Source organism: Numenius arquata, chromosome 6 (assembly GCF_964106895.1).
Source record: "Numenius arquata chromosome 6, bNumArq3.hap1.1, whole genome shotgun sequence".
Lineage (NCBI taxonomy): Eukaryota > Metazoa > Chordata > Aves > Charadriiformes > Scolopacidae > Numenius > Numenius arquata.
Window position 1 is genome coordinate 12,625,111 of NC_133581.1, and position 15,836 is coordinate 12,640,946.

Consider the following 15,836-nt stretch of genomic DNA (forward strand, 5'->3'; position numbering starts at 1 on the left):
GAGGTGGGAGGGTGGAAGGGCAATGGACGGCACCACCGCCGGGTCGCTGGGGGTGGAGCGCCCTCCTCCCCCGTTCCCTGCGCCGCCGGTGGGCTCTTCCGGCCTGCTGGTGCCGCCCGCTGCCCTTGGTGTGGCCGCTGCGAGGGGCCCAGCGGCGACGAGGAGCGGTAACGGGAGGGCCGGGAAACGGGAGCGGGGCGGCCTTGGTGTGGTACCGGCCTTCCCCGGGAGCTCGGCAGGCGCGGGCGAGTCCCCAGGCGGACGGGGGACAACGTTTCTCCGCGCCCGGTAGAGCCGGGAGGCCGGCGGGGCCCTGTCGTGGGTCAGCACCGTGAGCGCCGGCCCGAGCCCTGGGCAGCGGCCTGGTTGGCCGTGGGTCACCCCTGGCTGATATGGGGCGTCCCTGTGACACCCATAGGTGTCCTGTGGTGACCATGAGGGCATCTGTGAGTGAGCTGGGGTGTCCCTATGACACCCGTAGGTGACTTGTGGTGGCCATGAGGGCACCTGTGCGTGATGTGGGGCATCCCTGGGTGACCCACAGGTGAAATGGGGTGGCCCTGGGTGACCCATGGGTGATGCGGGACATCCCTGGAGGGCACCCTCAGGTGATGCAGGGTGGCGTTGGGTGACCCACAGGTGATATGGGACAGCTGTGGGACACCTGTAGTGGGTGACACAGGGTGGCCACAGGTGACCCAAGAGTGATTTGGGGTGGCTGTGGGGCATCCATGGTGGTATCATTAGAGTTACTTTAACAGGTAAATGACTCCAGAACATTTCAATGGAGCTGTTTCACCAGGGATATCGTAAGAGATGTCGTATTTCTCTCCTGTTTGGGATAAACCCTGATTTCCGGGTGTTGGTGAGGGGTATTTCTGGAACACCTATGCATGGATTTGAAAGCCGTAGCTCCCCACGAGCTCACTGTGTGCCGCAGGACGGGTCCAACAGCCCTCCTGTTCGTTAGGCTGCTGTACGATTCAAGCAGGATTAGCGGTGCTGGGTGTGCAGCAGTTCCCATGTACAGATCTATCGGGATTTATCAGATTTTAACTCTGATCTGTCCCACTGCTTTCTCTAGCAGCCATGGTGAACTTCGCCCAAGCTCTGCGGGATCACTGGGTCCACATCTTCGTTCCCTTGGGATTCGTGGTTGGATGCTACTTGGACAGGATGAACGATGAGAAGCTGTCTGCCTTCAGGAACAAGAGCCTGCTGTACAGGAGGTCGGCTTCTCCGCGCCCCTGGGGGATACCCTGTTGTTTTGCAAAGTGCTTCTCTGCTCCTTTTGCAAATCATAAGTATGAAAAAAAAGAATAGGTGAAGCTGTCAAAATATTGAAGGGAAGAAAGCCCAAAAACTTTCAGCCAGTGTTGGCAAAGGGTGGCGGTCACTGATGCCCCCTGACAGCTGGGGCTTCGGGAGCCACCTCTGTCTGGAGCAAGAGGGTCATTAACTGCCGATGAGCTCGTTCTGTGTCCTGCAACGTGGGAAATGTCCTTTTTTTCTCTCTAAAACTTCAGCAGGAAACACAGTGCTTGAATTTTAGTTTTCAACTTTTCAGTGGCTTACAGCAAACTTTTAAAATGATCACAGCACTGTTTAACTAAATACATTTATAAATTTGCGTCATTTAAAAATAATAACAGAGTTTTTGAAAATTAACATTTATGTTGGCAGCTGCTGCACCTTCACTGGAGGATGTGATTACACACACTGATCCGTTTGGGCTTATGGCTGACTTCTCAGGGAGAGTTTAGATGACATAATGCACTGCCTCATCTGTGTCAGGTCTCCTAATTATTAGACCATGGAGTTAATGAAACAGCAAGAAAAAAAATCACGCTGCACAGCATGGACTAATTAGGAGTAGGTCGTTAAGACAACAAGATCCATTGAAGCTTTAGAAAGAAAAAAAAGATGGAAGGATTTTTAACTGACAGCAATTGGAAGGAAAGTTAAATTTATGCATAACTCTCAAAATTAAGGTAATTAATTGCATTTATTAGTAATTATTCTACAAAAATGATCCTAATTTTGGTCTCTTTCCTCCATTTTTTCCTTTCCACACAGAGAGCTGAAACCTGGTGAAGAAGTTACATGGAAATAAAGGCTGACGATGAGATGGAAAATATTTTTGTTTGATTGATCGTCTTATCTCACTCGTTGGAAGAACGGGATTATGAGGTTTATCTTGAGAGAATATGTAAAGTTACAGAAAAGGACACCTGCAATTCATCGGGGCTAGTTTAATTTCCAATCTTACCTTTCAGAAGCTGTAATTACATGACTAATAGGTGTCCAGGAATTCCATTAGTCCATAAATGTTGAGAAACTCCTGTCCCCAGACATCATGCTCTGAAGGGGGGGAGGAACAGCTGTGTAATAAAGAAAAACTATGCAAAAATCATTGATGTTGTTCTTGATCTGTAGGGTGTAGTTCATGTATTTATAGCTAATTGATGAACTAGCCTTCAAAGGAACACATCACATACACCCAGAACCTGGCTGACAGTGGTTTGAGTTTTAACTGAACCTGAGCAAGCGTCCCCCAGCTGTCCCCGGTGCCACTGGGTGCTAGTGCCCCATAGCCAGGATGGAGCTGGGCAGAGCACCCATGGCCACATCCCATCTGTCCCTGTGCTCTGGGGAGACAGCTATGGGGCACTGTAAGGGGCTGTGGTGTAGTTTGGGGGAGCTGTGGAGTTCTGTGGGACAGTTCCGGGGTGCTGTGGGGTGGTTTCAGGGGGCTATGGGGTACTGCTGTGCGGTTATGGGGTTGGCAGTGTGGCAAGCCTACTGGGCAGTGTTGGGGGGCTATGGGGCAGTTTGGAGGGGTACAGGGTACTGTGGGGCAATTTCGGAAGGATACAGAGCACTGTTGGGGCTCTTTGAGGGGACTATGGGGCAACGTTGGGTGTCTATGGGGTGCTGTGGGGAAGTGTTGAGGGGGGCTATGGAGCACTATGGGGCAGTGCTGGGGTGCCATGGGGCAGTATGGGGGGGGGCTATGGGGTGCCGTGGGGTCGCTCACCGCCGGGGGCAGTGGGGAGGGGCATGCCGTACCCGGTGCAGCCACACCAAGATCTATGCTGCTTCCTCTAGGGGGAGAAACACACCCCAAAAAAACAACTCGTGGGGACCCACATCAGCCCCTAGCCCTCCATAGCCCCTCATACTCCCCCGTACCCCACAGACGCTCTCCAGCCCCAGCAGCGCCCGCCCCCCCCCCCCCCAGCAGATACAACGCTGCGACACCTCGGGACATTAGAACGTGGCAACGGACCCAAAACCCCCCAGCTGTACCCCAAAACTGAGCGGGGAAGACAGAGCCCGGATCGAGATGATTCATCCCCCCAAAAATGGGGATCCCTTGCCGGCAGGTGGGCCCAAAATGGAGTGAAAAACCCCATATTGGGCTCACGGCGGCAACCCCAAAACCCCGGGAAATGGCCCCAAAATTGCATAAATTTATTAACTGAAGGAGGAGCTGTAAGGGCCAGGTTTGACCTCGAAATGAGGCTTAATTTAAATAAGTTTTAAAAAATGTATACTTAGGTAAAGTTAAAGAGTTTTGTATTAAAATAACTTTAAATGTTAAATTTATTGTTAAATAAATTTGTATTTGTTTGTAAGAACATTTACTAAGTTTACATCAAATTGATTATTTACCTAAATTATTAATATATTTTATTTACTTAAATGTAACAATATTAAATTTAACTAAATTTCATTTAACTTAAATGAGCGTTTAAAAAAACAATTTTTTTTTCCCCAAACCTGCCCAAAGCCCCTCAAAAAAACCAAAGACCCCCCAAAACAGGATCTACAAGGTTTAAATAATTAGTTTTAATAAGCTTAACGCAACCAACTTAAGTTTTAATAATTTAAAATAAGCAGATAACAAAAAAAGCCGAATTTGACCCTAAAGTGGCCCAAAATACCAGCAAATGGCCCCAAATCTGGCACTGCCCTACTTTAAATATTAAGATATTTAATGTATGAATTTAAATAAATAGATTCAAAAAGCTTTTTGTTTCAATCAGCTCAATCCCCCAAAAGTGGGAACTTCAGACTTTTTTATGGAAGTTAAATCTTTTAAAGCCAAATTCGACACCAAAAAAGCCCCCAAATCCTAGAAAACAGCTCCAAACCCAGCACTTCCTAACTTTAAAACATATTAATTTAACAGGCCTTTTATTATTTTTTTTAATATTTATTATATCTAGGGCAAAAGCCACCTTTTGCCCTAAATCTGCCCCGACTACCCCCCAAAGGGAGATCCCCGAACTTCAAATTCACTCAGCTAAAATCAGTAAGCTCAAGGCTTTAAAACCCAACCCGGAAAACAGCCCAAACGTCTAAAAAATTATCCCCACCCACCAGCTAATTAAACCCTGCTGCACCCTAATTAACACTCGACCCTGCCCTGCCAAGGCAATCAACACCGCTCAGCCCCCTATGCCCCGTTAATTAATTTAAACCGCCCTTTCTCTCCACCAGCTCTTGGGTGGTGGCTGAGGAATCCCGAGAAAGTCATTAGTCAGCTAACGAAGCTCACTCCATTAGCGCCGACGCTGAGGAGGGAGGCGTCTGCTAAACTGCCAACCCACACACATACACGCCGACCCTTTGACAGAGCCTCTGTGCCTCGAGCCTCACCCTTTATAGACTCACCCGTCCCGCCCCCCCTCCCCCGGTCTCCCTCCAGCCAATAGGCTGCCGCTGGCAAGCCTGGGCGAGGGGAGGTGCAACCGCAGAGAGAAACCAATCAGCACCTTTCTCTTCCCCCCTGGGAACAGCCACTCGGGGCTGAGCCTATGGGAGGCCTTCCCGCCTTGCACCGCGGCCAATCAGCGGGCATCACCACTTTCCCGCCCTTTCACCTCAGCGTGAGGGCGTGCCAGCAAGATGGCGGCTAGGGGGAAGATGGCGGTTTCCCACACACCGATAGTGGTTGGGACGCAGCTTTATTTAACATCGGACACGCAGCCCCTTGGACACTGGTGAGGCCCATGTGCACTGTGCGGGAGGCTCAGGTTTACGTGAGGAGCGGACAGGGGGGTCCCAGGGCAGGCGGGGTGCCATTGAGGAGTTGCTGGGCAAAGGCTTGCTCGAGCTGCAGGGGAAAGAGGAGTGCAATGAGGGGCTGAACAGCATCTGTGCTCCCCCCAAATCCATCCCCAGTCCTGCCCCACAGCCTTCCCCACACATACCCGCACTGTGCGCTACCCCCTGTCTCATATATACCCCACATCCACACACCCTGCTTCCACCCCATAGCTGCCTCTCACCTGCAGGACGAGAGTGCGGTTGTGGGGACCATCGTGAGGGCCCAGCTCCTGCCCCACAGCCAGTGTCACCCAGTGTTCAGGGCGGGGGCCCAGCCCAGCGTGGTGCTGCCCCACCTCTAGGGATGGGAAAGAGGGGCGTCAGGGGGGCATGTAGGGCAGAGCCTATGGGGCAGTTAGGGGGTACTTACAGGGCACGTACAGGGCTGCTGTAGGGTTACCTATGGTGCATCTAAGGGGCAAGTCCAGGGCTGCTATAGGTTACACATAGGGCAGTTAGGGGATATCTATGGGGCAGGTACAGGTCAATTATGGGGTCAGTATGGGGCAGGTACAGGGCTGCTATGGGGCACTTTTATGGGACAGTTATAGGGAACCTCTGGGGTACTTATGAGGCCGTTATGGGGCAGGTACAGAGTACCTATGGGGCATCTATGGAGCAGTTATAGGGTACCTATGGGGCACTTATGGGGTACCTGTGGAGCAGCTATGGGTGATAAGGGTCTGTAGTCACTCACCCTCACGGAAGCGCTGGGCGTCAAAGGCCTGCACCAGCTCCCCCTCCTGCAGAGCTCCCCCCTCTGCTGTGGGGCCAGCATGTGGGGCACGGCAGTGCACTCTCATCCCGCCACGCCGGCGCTGCAGGAAGAGCCCCCGCCGGGTGCTGGCCACCAGCAGCCCTGGCCGAAGCCCTGCCAGCAGCTGTCCCACGGCAGGGGGGTCACCGCTGGCACCCGGCCCCACGGCTTGGGGGGGTAGCGCCTCTGGGGGGGGCATCAGCAAGAGGCGTGGCAGCATCCCGGGGTGGGGGCTGGCCCCTGGGGGCGCAGGGGGGCCCAGCAGGTATTCACCGGGGGGCAGCCAGCCCTGCCAGGCCAGCTCGCCCCCCAGCCACAGCTGCAAGCCCAGGCACGACCCTCCTGTGGTGGGAGGGAGGGGTTGGGTGGGGACGCGCCCCCCGGCGGGGGACACGCCCCCTGTGGTGGTGGGCGGTGCTCACCTGGGGAGGGGTGTGGTCTGGGAGGGGGCGAGGCCAGCGCTAAAGGTAGGGGTGGGGTGGTGTCATGATGGGGGTGGGATCACAGTGGGGATAGAGCCAGGGGTGTGGTGGGATCTGGTCTGGGGGGTGTGGCCAGGTCTGGGGGCGGAGCTAGTGTGTAGCTGGGGGGTCACATTAGGGGGCGTGGCCAATGCTGGGGGTGGAGTCAGGGCTGGGGTGGGGCCTGCATGGAGGCAGAGTCAGCTCTTGGGGCCTGGCTGGTGATTGGGCAGGGGCGGGACATAGAACCCAGGGGACGGAGCTTACCCTGTGCCAGTGGAAGGGGCTCAGTGCTGTCCACCATGATGCCCAGTTTCAGAGGGCCTGGGGGCGGTTCCTCAGCTGGGGGTACAAGGTTAGATGCGGTGGTCCTGCCCCCAGCTCCTCCCTCTACTGCTCCCCAGCCCCTTAACCATCCCTCTGTTGCCCACCCCTGCTCCTAAGTCACCCCATCTCTCACAGGTGTCCTCAGTGTCCAGGCGGGGTTCCTCGGCTGGCACCTCATCGGGACTGGGGGTTGATGCCTGGGGGTGGGGGCAACCATTGGTGGGCTGCTCTGCGCACCTCCCATAACTGCACCACACACATCCCATAGCCCCACTCCACACCCCCCACTTACCGTGGTGCTGTGGGGCTGGGCATCTCCATTGACCTGCTCCGTGGGGCTCAGTCCTTCCTCCTTCTGGGGCTGCCAGGACCCGCGCTTCAGGGGCTGCCTGCCTGTTGGGCCCAGACACCTGGGTTCCCTCCCCACACTTGCTGCCCCCCAGATGTGGGTTCCCTCCCCCTCCCTTCCCAACACATGTCCTCCCCCACCCGATGCCCTCCAGATATGGGTCCTACCACCCCCAGAATATGGGTCCACCCCAAACCCAGTCCCCCCTCTCCACCTGGTACCCCCCCACGTGAGTCCCCACCAAAACCCAGGTCCCTGACACACGTACACCCTATGCCCCCTAGATATGGGTGCCTCACACCCATGTCCCCGCCACACCCAGTGTTCCCTCTCCATTGGTTCTGGGTGCACCCCTGGTCTGTCCCCCCCCACCTGGCTTTTGGGGGACCGTCAGGAGCTGATAGACCTTGTACGGCCGGGGCCCCTCCAGGCGGGAGCGCTCCGGCACCTCCTGTAACTCCGAGCTCTTGTTGAGGGCGCAGCGCAGACGCGTCTTACAGCTGGCGGCGTCTGGCCGCACCCCAGGGCGGAGCCGCCCCTTGAACTCCGCCCATGCCTGCCATGCCCACAGGGACACGTGTGGTGGTGACGACGATGCACGACGGCGACAACGATGCAGGACGGCAGTGTATAAAGGTGGATCACAGAGAGAGAGGTAAGGGGGTGGGGTCTCGCCCCACTAACCCCAGGCCCTGCCCACCCCAGGTCCCACCCATGTCACCTGGCAAAGGGCAGTGCAGGCCCCGCCCCTGGCCCCGCCCTTGCCAGCGTGCTGCCAGGGGATGCGGATGGCGGTGTGCTCGGCGTCGTCCCACACCAACCCGGGGAAGTGGCCACTGTCCACCTGTGCCACCAGCCAGGGCCGCAGCCTCCGCCCGTTGGCCGCTGCCATCCTGGGGAACACTGTCATCAGGGAACAGGGGGACATCAACATTGAGACCATGAGGACACCAGGTCTGTGGGGACTTGGGGATATGAACCATGGACACCAGGACCACAGGGACAGCAGGTCTGTGGTGACATGGTGACAGGGTCATGCGGACATGGACACTGGATGCCAAGTCTGTGGAAACTTGGGGACAAGGGTCATGGGAGCACCAGGACCACAGGAACGTGGGGACCCGGGGATGGGGACACCCCCATGAGGACACCCCGTGAGGACATGGTGACATAGACACCAGTTCTGTGAGCACATGGGGATTGTGGGGACAAGGACCATGGGGATGTGGGGATATCAACATCAGGATCATGGGGACACCAGCACTGTGATGACAGGGACACTGAGACTGTGGGAGCAGGTACCGCAGGACCATGGGGACGTGAGCACCAGATCTATGGGGACGGGGACCTAGGGGACAGGGGGACCCGCGAGGAGAGCGCTACCCACCTCTTAAAACTCACCTTCGCGGTGCCGCTTCCGCGAAATCACGTGACACTGATTGGCACCGGCTCCGCCTCTTAAGCCCCGCCCCCAGCGCGCAGCCGCGGGAGGGTGGGGCCGTCCCCGCCCGCGCGGCGGTAGGGCGTGGTCAGCGGCGCGGGGGGCGTGTCCCCAGCCCGGCCGGCGTGTGGAGGAGCGCCGGGTCCAGGCGGTGCCGGTTGATCAGCCACACCAGGAACTCGGTGTAGTGCCTCCTGCCGGCGGGGAGGTCAGCCACGCCGTTAGCTGCACACCACCGCCACCCCCCGGGACGCCCAACAATGAACGCTCCCCAGAGACCCCCAGGTGCTCCATAGGGACTCCAGATATTCTTCTAAGGACCCTCAAATATTGTGCAGGGACCTCCAAGTGCCCCAAAGGGATATCTAAGTACTCCCCCAGAGACCATTACCGCTCAGGGATCCCCATTGCCCCATAGCAACCCACAGCCGCCCCATGGGGAACCCCTGGGACCACCAGCACCCCACCTCATGGGGAACACCATCACCCCACACTGCCTCACTGGGACCTCTAATCATCCTATAGGGGCCTGCCCCCCCTCCCATGGGGACCCACAGCTGCCCCACAGGATCCACACTGCCCCACAGAGCCCACCAGCACCCCACAGTGATCCCTTGAGCCCCCTGGCTGCCCCATAGCAGCCCCTCTTTCACACTTGGGCTGCTCTCCAGCCTCACAACTCCCCTGCACTGGGCACTGGCAGCAGGGCCAGAAGTACTGGGGGCACTGGGCCGGACCCTGCTCCGCCTTGACGATGAACCCAGACAAGCACTGGGGGGGTGGGTAGCTGGGGGTCAGCCTCACTTCCTCTTTAGGATTCAGTCCACAATATGGAGGATTCAAAGCCTTGTTTTAAGCCTCTAAAGACCCATTTTTAGGGTGCAAAGCCTTGGAGTTTTTTGGTACTGAAGCATCATTTGAGTGCACAAAACCTAACTTCAGGGTTCAAAGCCTCATTTTCATTTCTAAGACCCAAACCCTCCTTCTGAAAGTCCAAACGTCTCTTACAGCTCTAAGCCTCCACTGTAGTGTGCAAAGTCCTATATTCTGGACCAAAGCTTTGTTTATTGGGAGCACAGAGGAACCAATATGATCTCCTGCTTTACAGGGTCCAAAGTGTAATTTGTAGCATCTTGCCTGTCCTTTTTAGTGCCCAGAGCCTTCTTTTTAGGGCCAAAATCCTCATTTTAAGGGTTCAAATCTGTCTTTTATTACCCATAGACTTTATCTAGGGCCCACAGTTTAATATTTAGAGTCTAAACCCTTACTTTTAGGGGAGAAAGCCTCATTTTAGGGTCCAAAGCTATATTTATAGTGTCCAAAGCCTCATTTTTACTTTCCAAAGTTTTAGTTTTGTTTTCCAAAGCCTCATTTGCAGACTCAAAATCAGCACTTGTAGGATCCATCTCCTGATTTTATATACCGAATGCTCATTTTAAGGCCCAAAGCTTTGGAAATCTTACTTTGGATGCCCCAAAGATCACAAACCCTGCAGTCCTCAGCACATGTTCCTTTCTTCTGCTTAGCACTCCCACAGCCCCATCACAAGAGCAAGGGCACAAGATGGGAGTGAAACCAAATGTGCCTGTTAAGGGGGAAGAACAGAGCCCTCGGCCCCTCTGCTCTTTTCTTCCCTGACCTGTGGTACAGTGGGAAACGGTCCGGGCACAGCCCTGGGATGGGGGACGGAGCCTTCCACACCTCAAAGTGCATGACGCCCAGACCAGGATCGTACTGACCAAGCAAAGCATTTCAGTCTAGGCTTTACCCTCCAAGGAGTAGCAGGAAACATTTTCCCCAGTGAGAGCAAAGAGATGTTTTGTGAGGTCTCTTTCATGGTCTATACAAACACATGGCCAAACTGCACACAAGCACATTGGACTGAGCCACCACACTTGGGGTGAGTTTTCTCATTTGTGTTACATGTAAGGAAATAACTAGCAAAAAAACCGGGAGAGACTCTTCACTTATATTAGGTCATGAAAAGGAGACCCACTGGTTCTAAGGGGACCAAGATGACTTTAGGAGAAAAATGCTGGCACTATGCCAATGTGTTTATCCGACGAATTCCAGCATCTTTTGCGATTCTCCACATCATCTTGGAGACACAACTGCATTTCAGTAGTCCATAAAACGACCCATACAAGCTTACCTTGGAATTGCAATAATACTTGCAAAATTGGGCTGGTGCAGAATCCCAGCTGGGATGACTTCAAAGAGGAACAATGAACTTTACATCTTACCAGCCTTTATCAAGCATCTTTAGAACCAGCAGGAGTTACTTCCTATGGGCTTTTGTACTTCATGGAGTCGCCAGCCATATGCTCGTTATTACACTTCAGGAAGACCAGAGCAAGCCTGGGTGGTCTGGAGCATACAGATCAAACCCACTGTATGCAGAAGTGTGGGACAGTGGTTTGAAATAAGGAAGAGAACAACATTTCTTCATACTTGGAGGTTCTTGAATCTAAACAGAGTCACAAGAAGAAACACAGCATTGGATAAGGACTTCTCCAGGCACAATGCTTTCTTATTGCACGTTCCTCCACACTAGAAAGAGCCATGCTGCACTTCCAGTTGCAAACACAGGACAAAATTCAACCCTGCCATAGCGTTGTGAAGTCACAGGGACCCCTTCCTTAGGCCAAGGAGGACTTGTGTCCCAGCACAGGGTGCACTTGGTGCAAAACCACCCTGATTTGCATCTTGGCTCCATCCCACCTGAATGTCTAGAGACAGCCGAGCGTGTGATCTTGGGGAGAGCTGAGACAGGCACTTCATACATTCAGAATTGAAGTGAGATAAAAGACACCCTCCCTCAAAACCATCCTGCTTCAAAAAGCAGCTCCATGATTCAGCAGAGAGCACCACTTCACCGCTATACATCTGTATCAGCCATACGTTAACGGGCAAAAGCTGCCTTCTCCCTCACCCCGTGCCCAGCACCAGGAGATGCATCCCATTGTGACTACAGCAGCCAGGCATTGTGTGTCAGTGTGCTGAAGCAACCTGCGCCAGCGCTGTCGGTCACTCATTAAGCAGGCAGAGGAGAGCGTGGCTGTGCTCCTCTCCCCACGCACACAGCCATCTCACCTTGGAGCCAGCCTGGTGTCACTAGACCACAGGGATCCAAGGTACCACCTTCCCCCAGGGACTGAAGGGTGAAGCAGGGGACAGCAGAGGAGCAGATTATGGGGATTTATGGAGGGGGAGGGACAAACGATTTGGGGGGCTACAGCCCTGTAGGTAACTGGGGTATGTTCCCACAAGCCACCACTGCCAAGAGCAAAAAGCATCACTGTGAAAAGCAAGGGCTTGGGGGAGAAGTCAGTGGGTGCCAGGGGCTCAGCCCCCGCAGGCATGGCAGGGTGGTGGAAACTGATGGCAGGGAGAGGGGACAGTACCTGTATCCACTGAAGACGCTGGAGCCTTGTCCCCAGGCGGTTGGCACATGGCTCCCTGGGCCTGGGCAGTGGTGAGGGCAGGCAGGGACTGGTGAGGGCAGGCAGTTACCCGTTGCTAGATCGTATCATTGGGGGTCACAAAATCTTACTTTCAGAATTCTGTATTTCTTTATTTTTTAAATCAAGCATGTTCGTCTTGTGAAAGCCACGTTCTCAAAGTCATGCTGGTTCTCATTACAGTATCACTGACAACAGGGACACAGTAGCTAATAGCTACTAATAGCTAATTTCTGTTTGTGGTACATAAGCTGTGTGAGCCGCAGGTACTTTGGCTGAAGCCCAACAGAGAAACACCTTCCATCTTGGCTCAGCAGACCAATTCTCAGATTGGCAGAAATTTTGGCAGAGTGTAGGCGAGAATAATTCCTGAATTATTAGTGAATCTATTAAGCAGAGGTAGAACCTCTCGAGGTGATGAGGGGGGTAGCAGGAGACCAGTTGGTTGGAATATATAAAAGGCTACAGAAAACATTAGAAACCATACAACGATAAAGGAAAATTCCTCTGAAACCACACCTATTCTACCAGTTTTTTCCCATCTATACATTTATAAGCTAAGCTCTACAATTAAGAGAGAAGAGTGACAGCCGTGATTATACTCCCTCACAGCTGCTTTTCCTTTGGTTCTTACTGTTATTATTGCCCCTTACACAGCAACTGAGCTTCGGAAGCATGGCTAGGAATTTGAATGAATTTGAAAGCAGTTTGGAGAGTACTGCGCCCAGTGGAGAAGACGACAGTGCCAGCTGGGAGCAGTACTTAGAAAGGAGGAACCTTGTTCTGCAGTTCCTACACTCCAGCCTGAGCCTCCACCACCTCCAGCACCAACGGAACAAAGCTGAGCTTTTGAAGAAGTGTTGCTTTTACTTGGAGATAGAGCCCAAACACGTGAACATGATAGACCTCAACTACGAGATGCATTGCATTGACATCTTGGAAGTAATAGACCCCATCCAATGGGAGAGGATGAAGAAAGTGGGAAAAAACCAGGCTCAAATCCAGCTGTCGCTTTTAACCGACCTGTTGGAACAGCTGGAACAAGGCCGGGAGGAGCTGAGCTGTTGCGTAGAGACCTGGGACATGGTAACTTTCCTCTCTGGGTGGGAGGGGATAATGCAGAGACTGTTCAAACTCTCCGAGTATATGGAAACTCTCATTCCCTTGCAAGTGCCAGGACAGCTCTATGTCAAGCACCGTTTGGTGTCACGTGCAGATCTCACACCTTTAAACCACAACATTAGGCTTTCTCTCAGTACAAAGATGCCACTGATTTTTGATCGAAAAGGATCATTTGCAGGCAAGGACTGGGCCAAGCTCAAGTGGTCTGATGAAAATCAAGAGTCACCCCCCGAACAATGTGAACTGCACATAAAGTTACTGACAAACGGGAGTCAGGCAGAACCAGAATACAGTCGGTTTCAGCCAGTCACCTCCAACATGTGTATAGTCCAGGACCTGCAGCCTGGCAGACCATACAAATTCACAATTAGTAGATCACTCACTCGCACTTTTGTCTTTGGAGATTGGCACGACAGCATCACACTGAAGACAAAAACTGACGCTGCTGAAGACGGGGACAGCAGCACTTGGATGCCAGAAGGATAAGGTGGCATTTTTCTCATTGTATCCATTTGAAAAAGATGAATGAGAAAAATTAAACCTTATATTTAAACCTTTTGCATAAAACTGAACTCATTCTGTTCTCAACAATTTTACATGTGCCTTCCCCAGATCTTTCCAGGTTAACCGTAACCCATTCCAAATTTCTCACACAAAACAACATCCTTAGGCAGCATTCAGGACTCAACACTCACATCCTGCTGCCAGAATTCACAGGTGGGAGCAGCTAGAAGCAGGCAGTCTTGCAGGACACCTTGGATGCAAAGCACAGGAGACAGAAGCATCTCCATCATGCAGTGCTTTCTAACCACCGCTAACATGCCCAGTGCCAGCTTCTTGCAATGATGTTGTTTTGGTTTTTTTACCCCAAATTATTTTTTTCCCCACATCCTTTCTCCAAAACACCTGAACTGAATCCTGAGTTCTTCATGTCACTCACCTGAATTTATCCCTATCTCTGGTTGTCGTGGTTTGGCCTCAGATGGCAACAAAGAACCATGCAGCTGCTCTCTCAGCCCCCCTCCCTCACCCCAAGCCATGAGGGGAGAATAGGAAGAGAATGGCAAAACTTGTGGGTTGGGACAAAACCAGAACAGCCCAGCCGGCTCCCTAGCAGGAGCTTCTTGCCCGCTTCCCTCCCGGGCCAGCTCCAGGGTGCAGACTGGGCATGGCTCACATGGGATGGAATACCTGTGTCCCTGCTAGATCCTGGGGAGAATTAACCCAATCCCTGGCAGAACCAGGACATTACCCACCCCTTATTCTATACCATCTACGCCATGCCTAGATTTTACAGTTTCCAATTAATTGCCACCACTTTCCCCTGTCTTATATATATACATATGTACATATATATCCATACAGATATGAGGCCATCCCTCTAAAATGTTCGTTGAGTTCATTTCATCCATGACTTTGGGCTCCGTCTGTTAGAACAGTCTCTCAGGGCAGGCAAGATGGTGTGTGGTGCTGGGCTGTTGCTGTATTTTCGGGGCTTGCGGCTCATGCCCATGGAGAAGTTGATCTCGATGAAGTTGCTGGGTGCCAGCTGCTGAGGTCAGTTCTGATCCCTTCACTGCTGCACTTGTTTTTTCATCAAAGTCCGTCTGTCATTAGTTTGGGCGATTCTTACTGTAGTACAACCAATAGCAATTATAGAAATGAGGACGTACAGTGGCAGGGTTATTTAGCAATTAACATATCATTTGATTCATTTGCTATTCTCGCCCAAAACCAGGTCCCCATGATGTACACATCAAACTTCCCCATCCTTCTGCATCACCCACCAAGTGCACCCAGGTCCTTGAGCACATGGCGCTTGCCTTGATGGGTTTGTGGGAGTGTGATAGAATCGATCTGCCAGGCCTCCCCATATTTATATTTCAGCCATCGTCTGCCATACCAAAGAGGCTTTAATGGCTTGGCTTGCTTGATTGCAGCACGTCTCACATTCATGGATGACCTGTGCGATAGTGTCCATGGTCAAATCCACCCAGCACAGTGCAATGAGTTGTGCCTCTATGGAACAGCCACAGCATTTTCCTTTCAAATATCCTATCGCTTTATCAGGGTCCTGCAGTGGTTTGGGGGTGAAGTCCCAAACCACCGGAGGTGAGAAGCTTTCTAGATACCTGGCTGTATGCTCCCACATCCCATGCCACCTGTGACTACCCAGCCTCAGGGCAGATGTCTGGGTGGTAGTCTTAAATAGTTGTTTAACCCTAAACTAGACCTGGGACACATTCAGGAGACATAGCAATAGGACCAGACTGGTTTCAGCATCCCAAGGATCTCAAAATTCTCAAAAGCTGTAGTACCTGTCCCGAAGGAGAAAAGAGAGGTGAAAGAGCTGGGGAAAGTATCTCTCTCCCTCTCCTCCCCCCCCCCGTTTCTTCATAGATTGGGTGTGATTATTAATAAATTCCGAGAGACTACACCCGAGGTACGGGCAGGACACCACCACCACCACATACCGCCCCCCAACCGTCTGACCAGTGATGCTATCACCTCATAAATTGATACTACACAGGCCAGCAAAATGATAATCCCCATCCCTCTCCCAGAGGTGACAAACAGCATCGCGGGGAGCACATAAACCATATAGGAATTTACCTAACAGGCACGAGAACAAACAAAGCCACAGGTGACCAGCGGCTATTCGGCTAACACAACGAAGGCACGCAACAAATTCCTTTTAACAAGCTCCGGTCGGATTTGTCGTTATCTCAACCTTCCGAGAACCCCACGCTGGGGGCCAGCAAGGACCGCCGCGCTTTGGCCTCACACGGCGACAAAGAGCCAC

At 52.9% G+C, this 15,836-nt stretch overlaps 3 protein-coding genes across 4 annotated transcripts; 2 read left to right on the forward strand and 1 right to left on the reverse strand.

Annotated features, from left to right (window-relative positions):
• Positions 1-6: 6 nt before the first annotated feature.
• On the forward strand, positions 7-2,405 carry NDUFB1 (NADH:ubiquinone oxidoreductase subunit B1). 2 transcript variants are annotated; one of them, XM_074149376.1, is made up of 3 exons: positions 7-167; positions 1,085-1,229; positions 2,077-2,405. In XM_074149376.1, the coding sequence occupies exons 1-3, from the start codon at positions 23-25 to the stop codon at positions 2,111-2,113; spliced, it is 327 nt and encodes a 108-aa protein (XP_074005477.1). In that variant the 5' UTR covers positions 7-22; the 3' UTR covers positions 2,114-2,405. The 2 variants fall into 2 exon arrangements, with proteins under 2 accessions (XP_074005477.1, XP_074005478.1); XM_074149377.1 differs by having other exon boundaries at positions 160-288.
• Positions 2,406-3,589: 1,184 nt separating this feature from the next.
• On the reverse strand, positions 3,590-7,906 carry LOC141466158 (interferon regulatory factor 9-like). The gene is made up of 8 exons (XM_074149919.1): positions 7,731-7,906; positions 7,382-7,565; positions 6,953-7,053; positions 6,794-6,857; positions 6,601-6,675; positions 5,813-6,214; positions 5,298-5,413; positions 3,590-5,122 (listed from the first exon to the last, which is right to left on the reverse strand). The coding sequence occupies exons 1-8, from the start codon at positions 7,899-7,901 to the stop codon at positions 5,045-5,047; spliced, it is 1,191 nt and encodes a 396-aa protein (XP_074006020.1). The 5' UTR covers positions 7,902-7,906; the 3' UTR covers positions 3,590-5,044.
• Positions 7,907-8,044: 138 nt separating this feature from the next.
• Positions 8,045-13,519, forward strand: LOC141465363 (fibronectin type III domain-containing protein 11-like). Its single transcript, XM_074148727.1, has 2 exons — positions 8,045-8,122; positions 12,569-13,519. Exons 1-2 carry the CDS (start codon positions 8,045-8,047, stop codon positions 13,517-13,519), a joined length of 1,029 nt encoding a protein of 342 aa, XP_074004828.1.
• The last annotated feature ends 2,317 nt before the right edge of the window (positions 13,520-15,836 follow it).

Excerpts from the sequence above, each read along its gene's own strand:
- LOC141465363 (XM_074148727.1), top strand. The coding sequence starts at position 8,045 with ATGCGGACATGGACACTGGATGCCAAGTCTGTGGAAACTTGGGGACAA. Across the intron at positions 8,123-12,568 it reads AGCACCAGGACCACAGGAAC|CAACTGAGCTTCGGAAGCAT; the intron begins GTGGGGACCCGG and ends CCCCTTACACAG.
- LOC141466158 (XM_074149919.1), bottom strand. The coding sequence starts at position 7,901 with ATGGCAGCGGCCAACGGGCGGAGGCTGCGGCCCTGGCTGGTGGCACAG. Across the intron at positions 7,054-7,381 it reads GACGGTCCCCCAAAAGCCAG|GCAGGCAGCCCCTGAAGCGC; the intron begins GTGGGGGGGGAC and ends TGGGCCCAACAG. Across the intron at positions 6,676-6,793 it reads CCTGGACACTGAGGACACCT|CTGAGGAACCGCCCCCAGGC; the intron begins GTGAGAGATGGG and ends TTGTACCCCCAG.
- NDUFB1 (XM_074149376.1), top strand. The coding sequence starts at position 23 with ATGGACGGCACCACCGCCGGGTCGCTGGGGGTGGAGCGCCCTCCTCCC. Across the intron at positions 168-1,084 it reads CCCAGCGGCGACGAGGAGCG|CAGCCATGGTGAACTTCGCC; the intron begins GTAACGGGAGGG and ends TGCTTTCTCTAG. Across the intron at positions 1,230-2,076 it reads AAGAGCCTGCTGTACAGGAG|AGAGCTGAAACCTGGTGAAG; the intron begins GTCGGCTTCTCC and ends CTTTCCACACAG.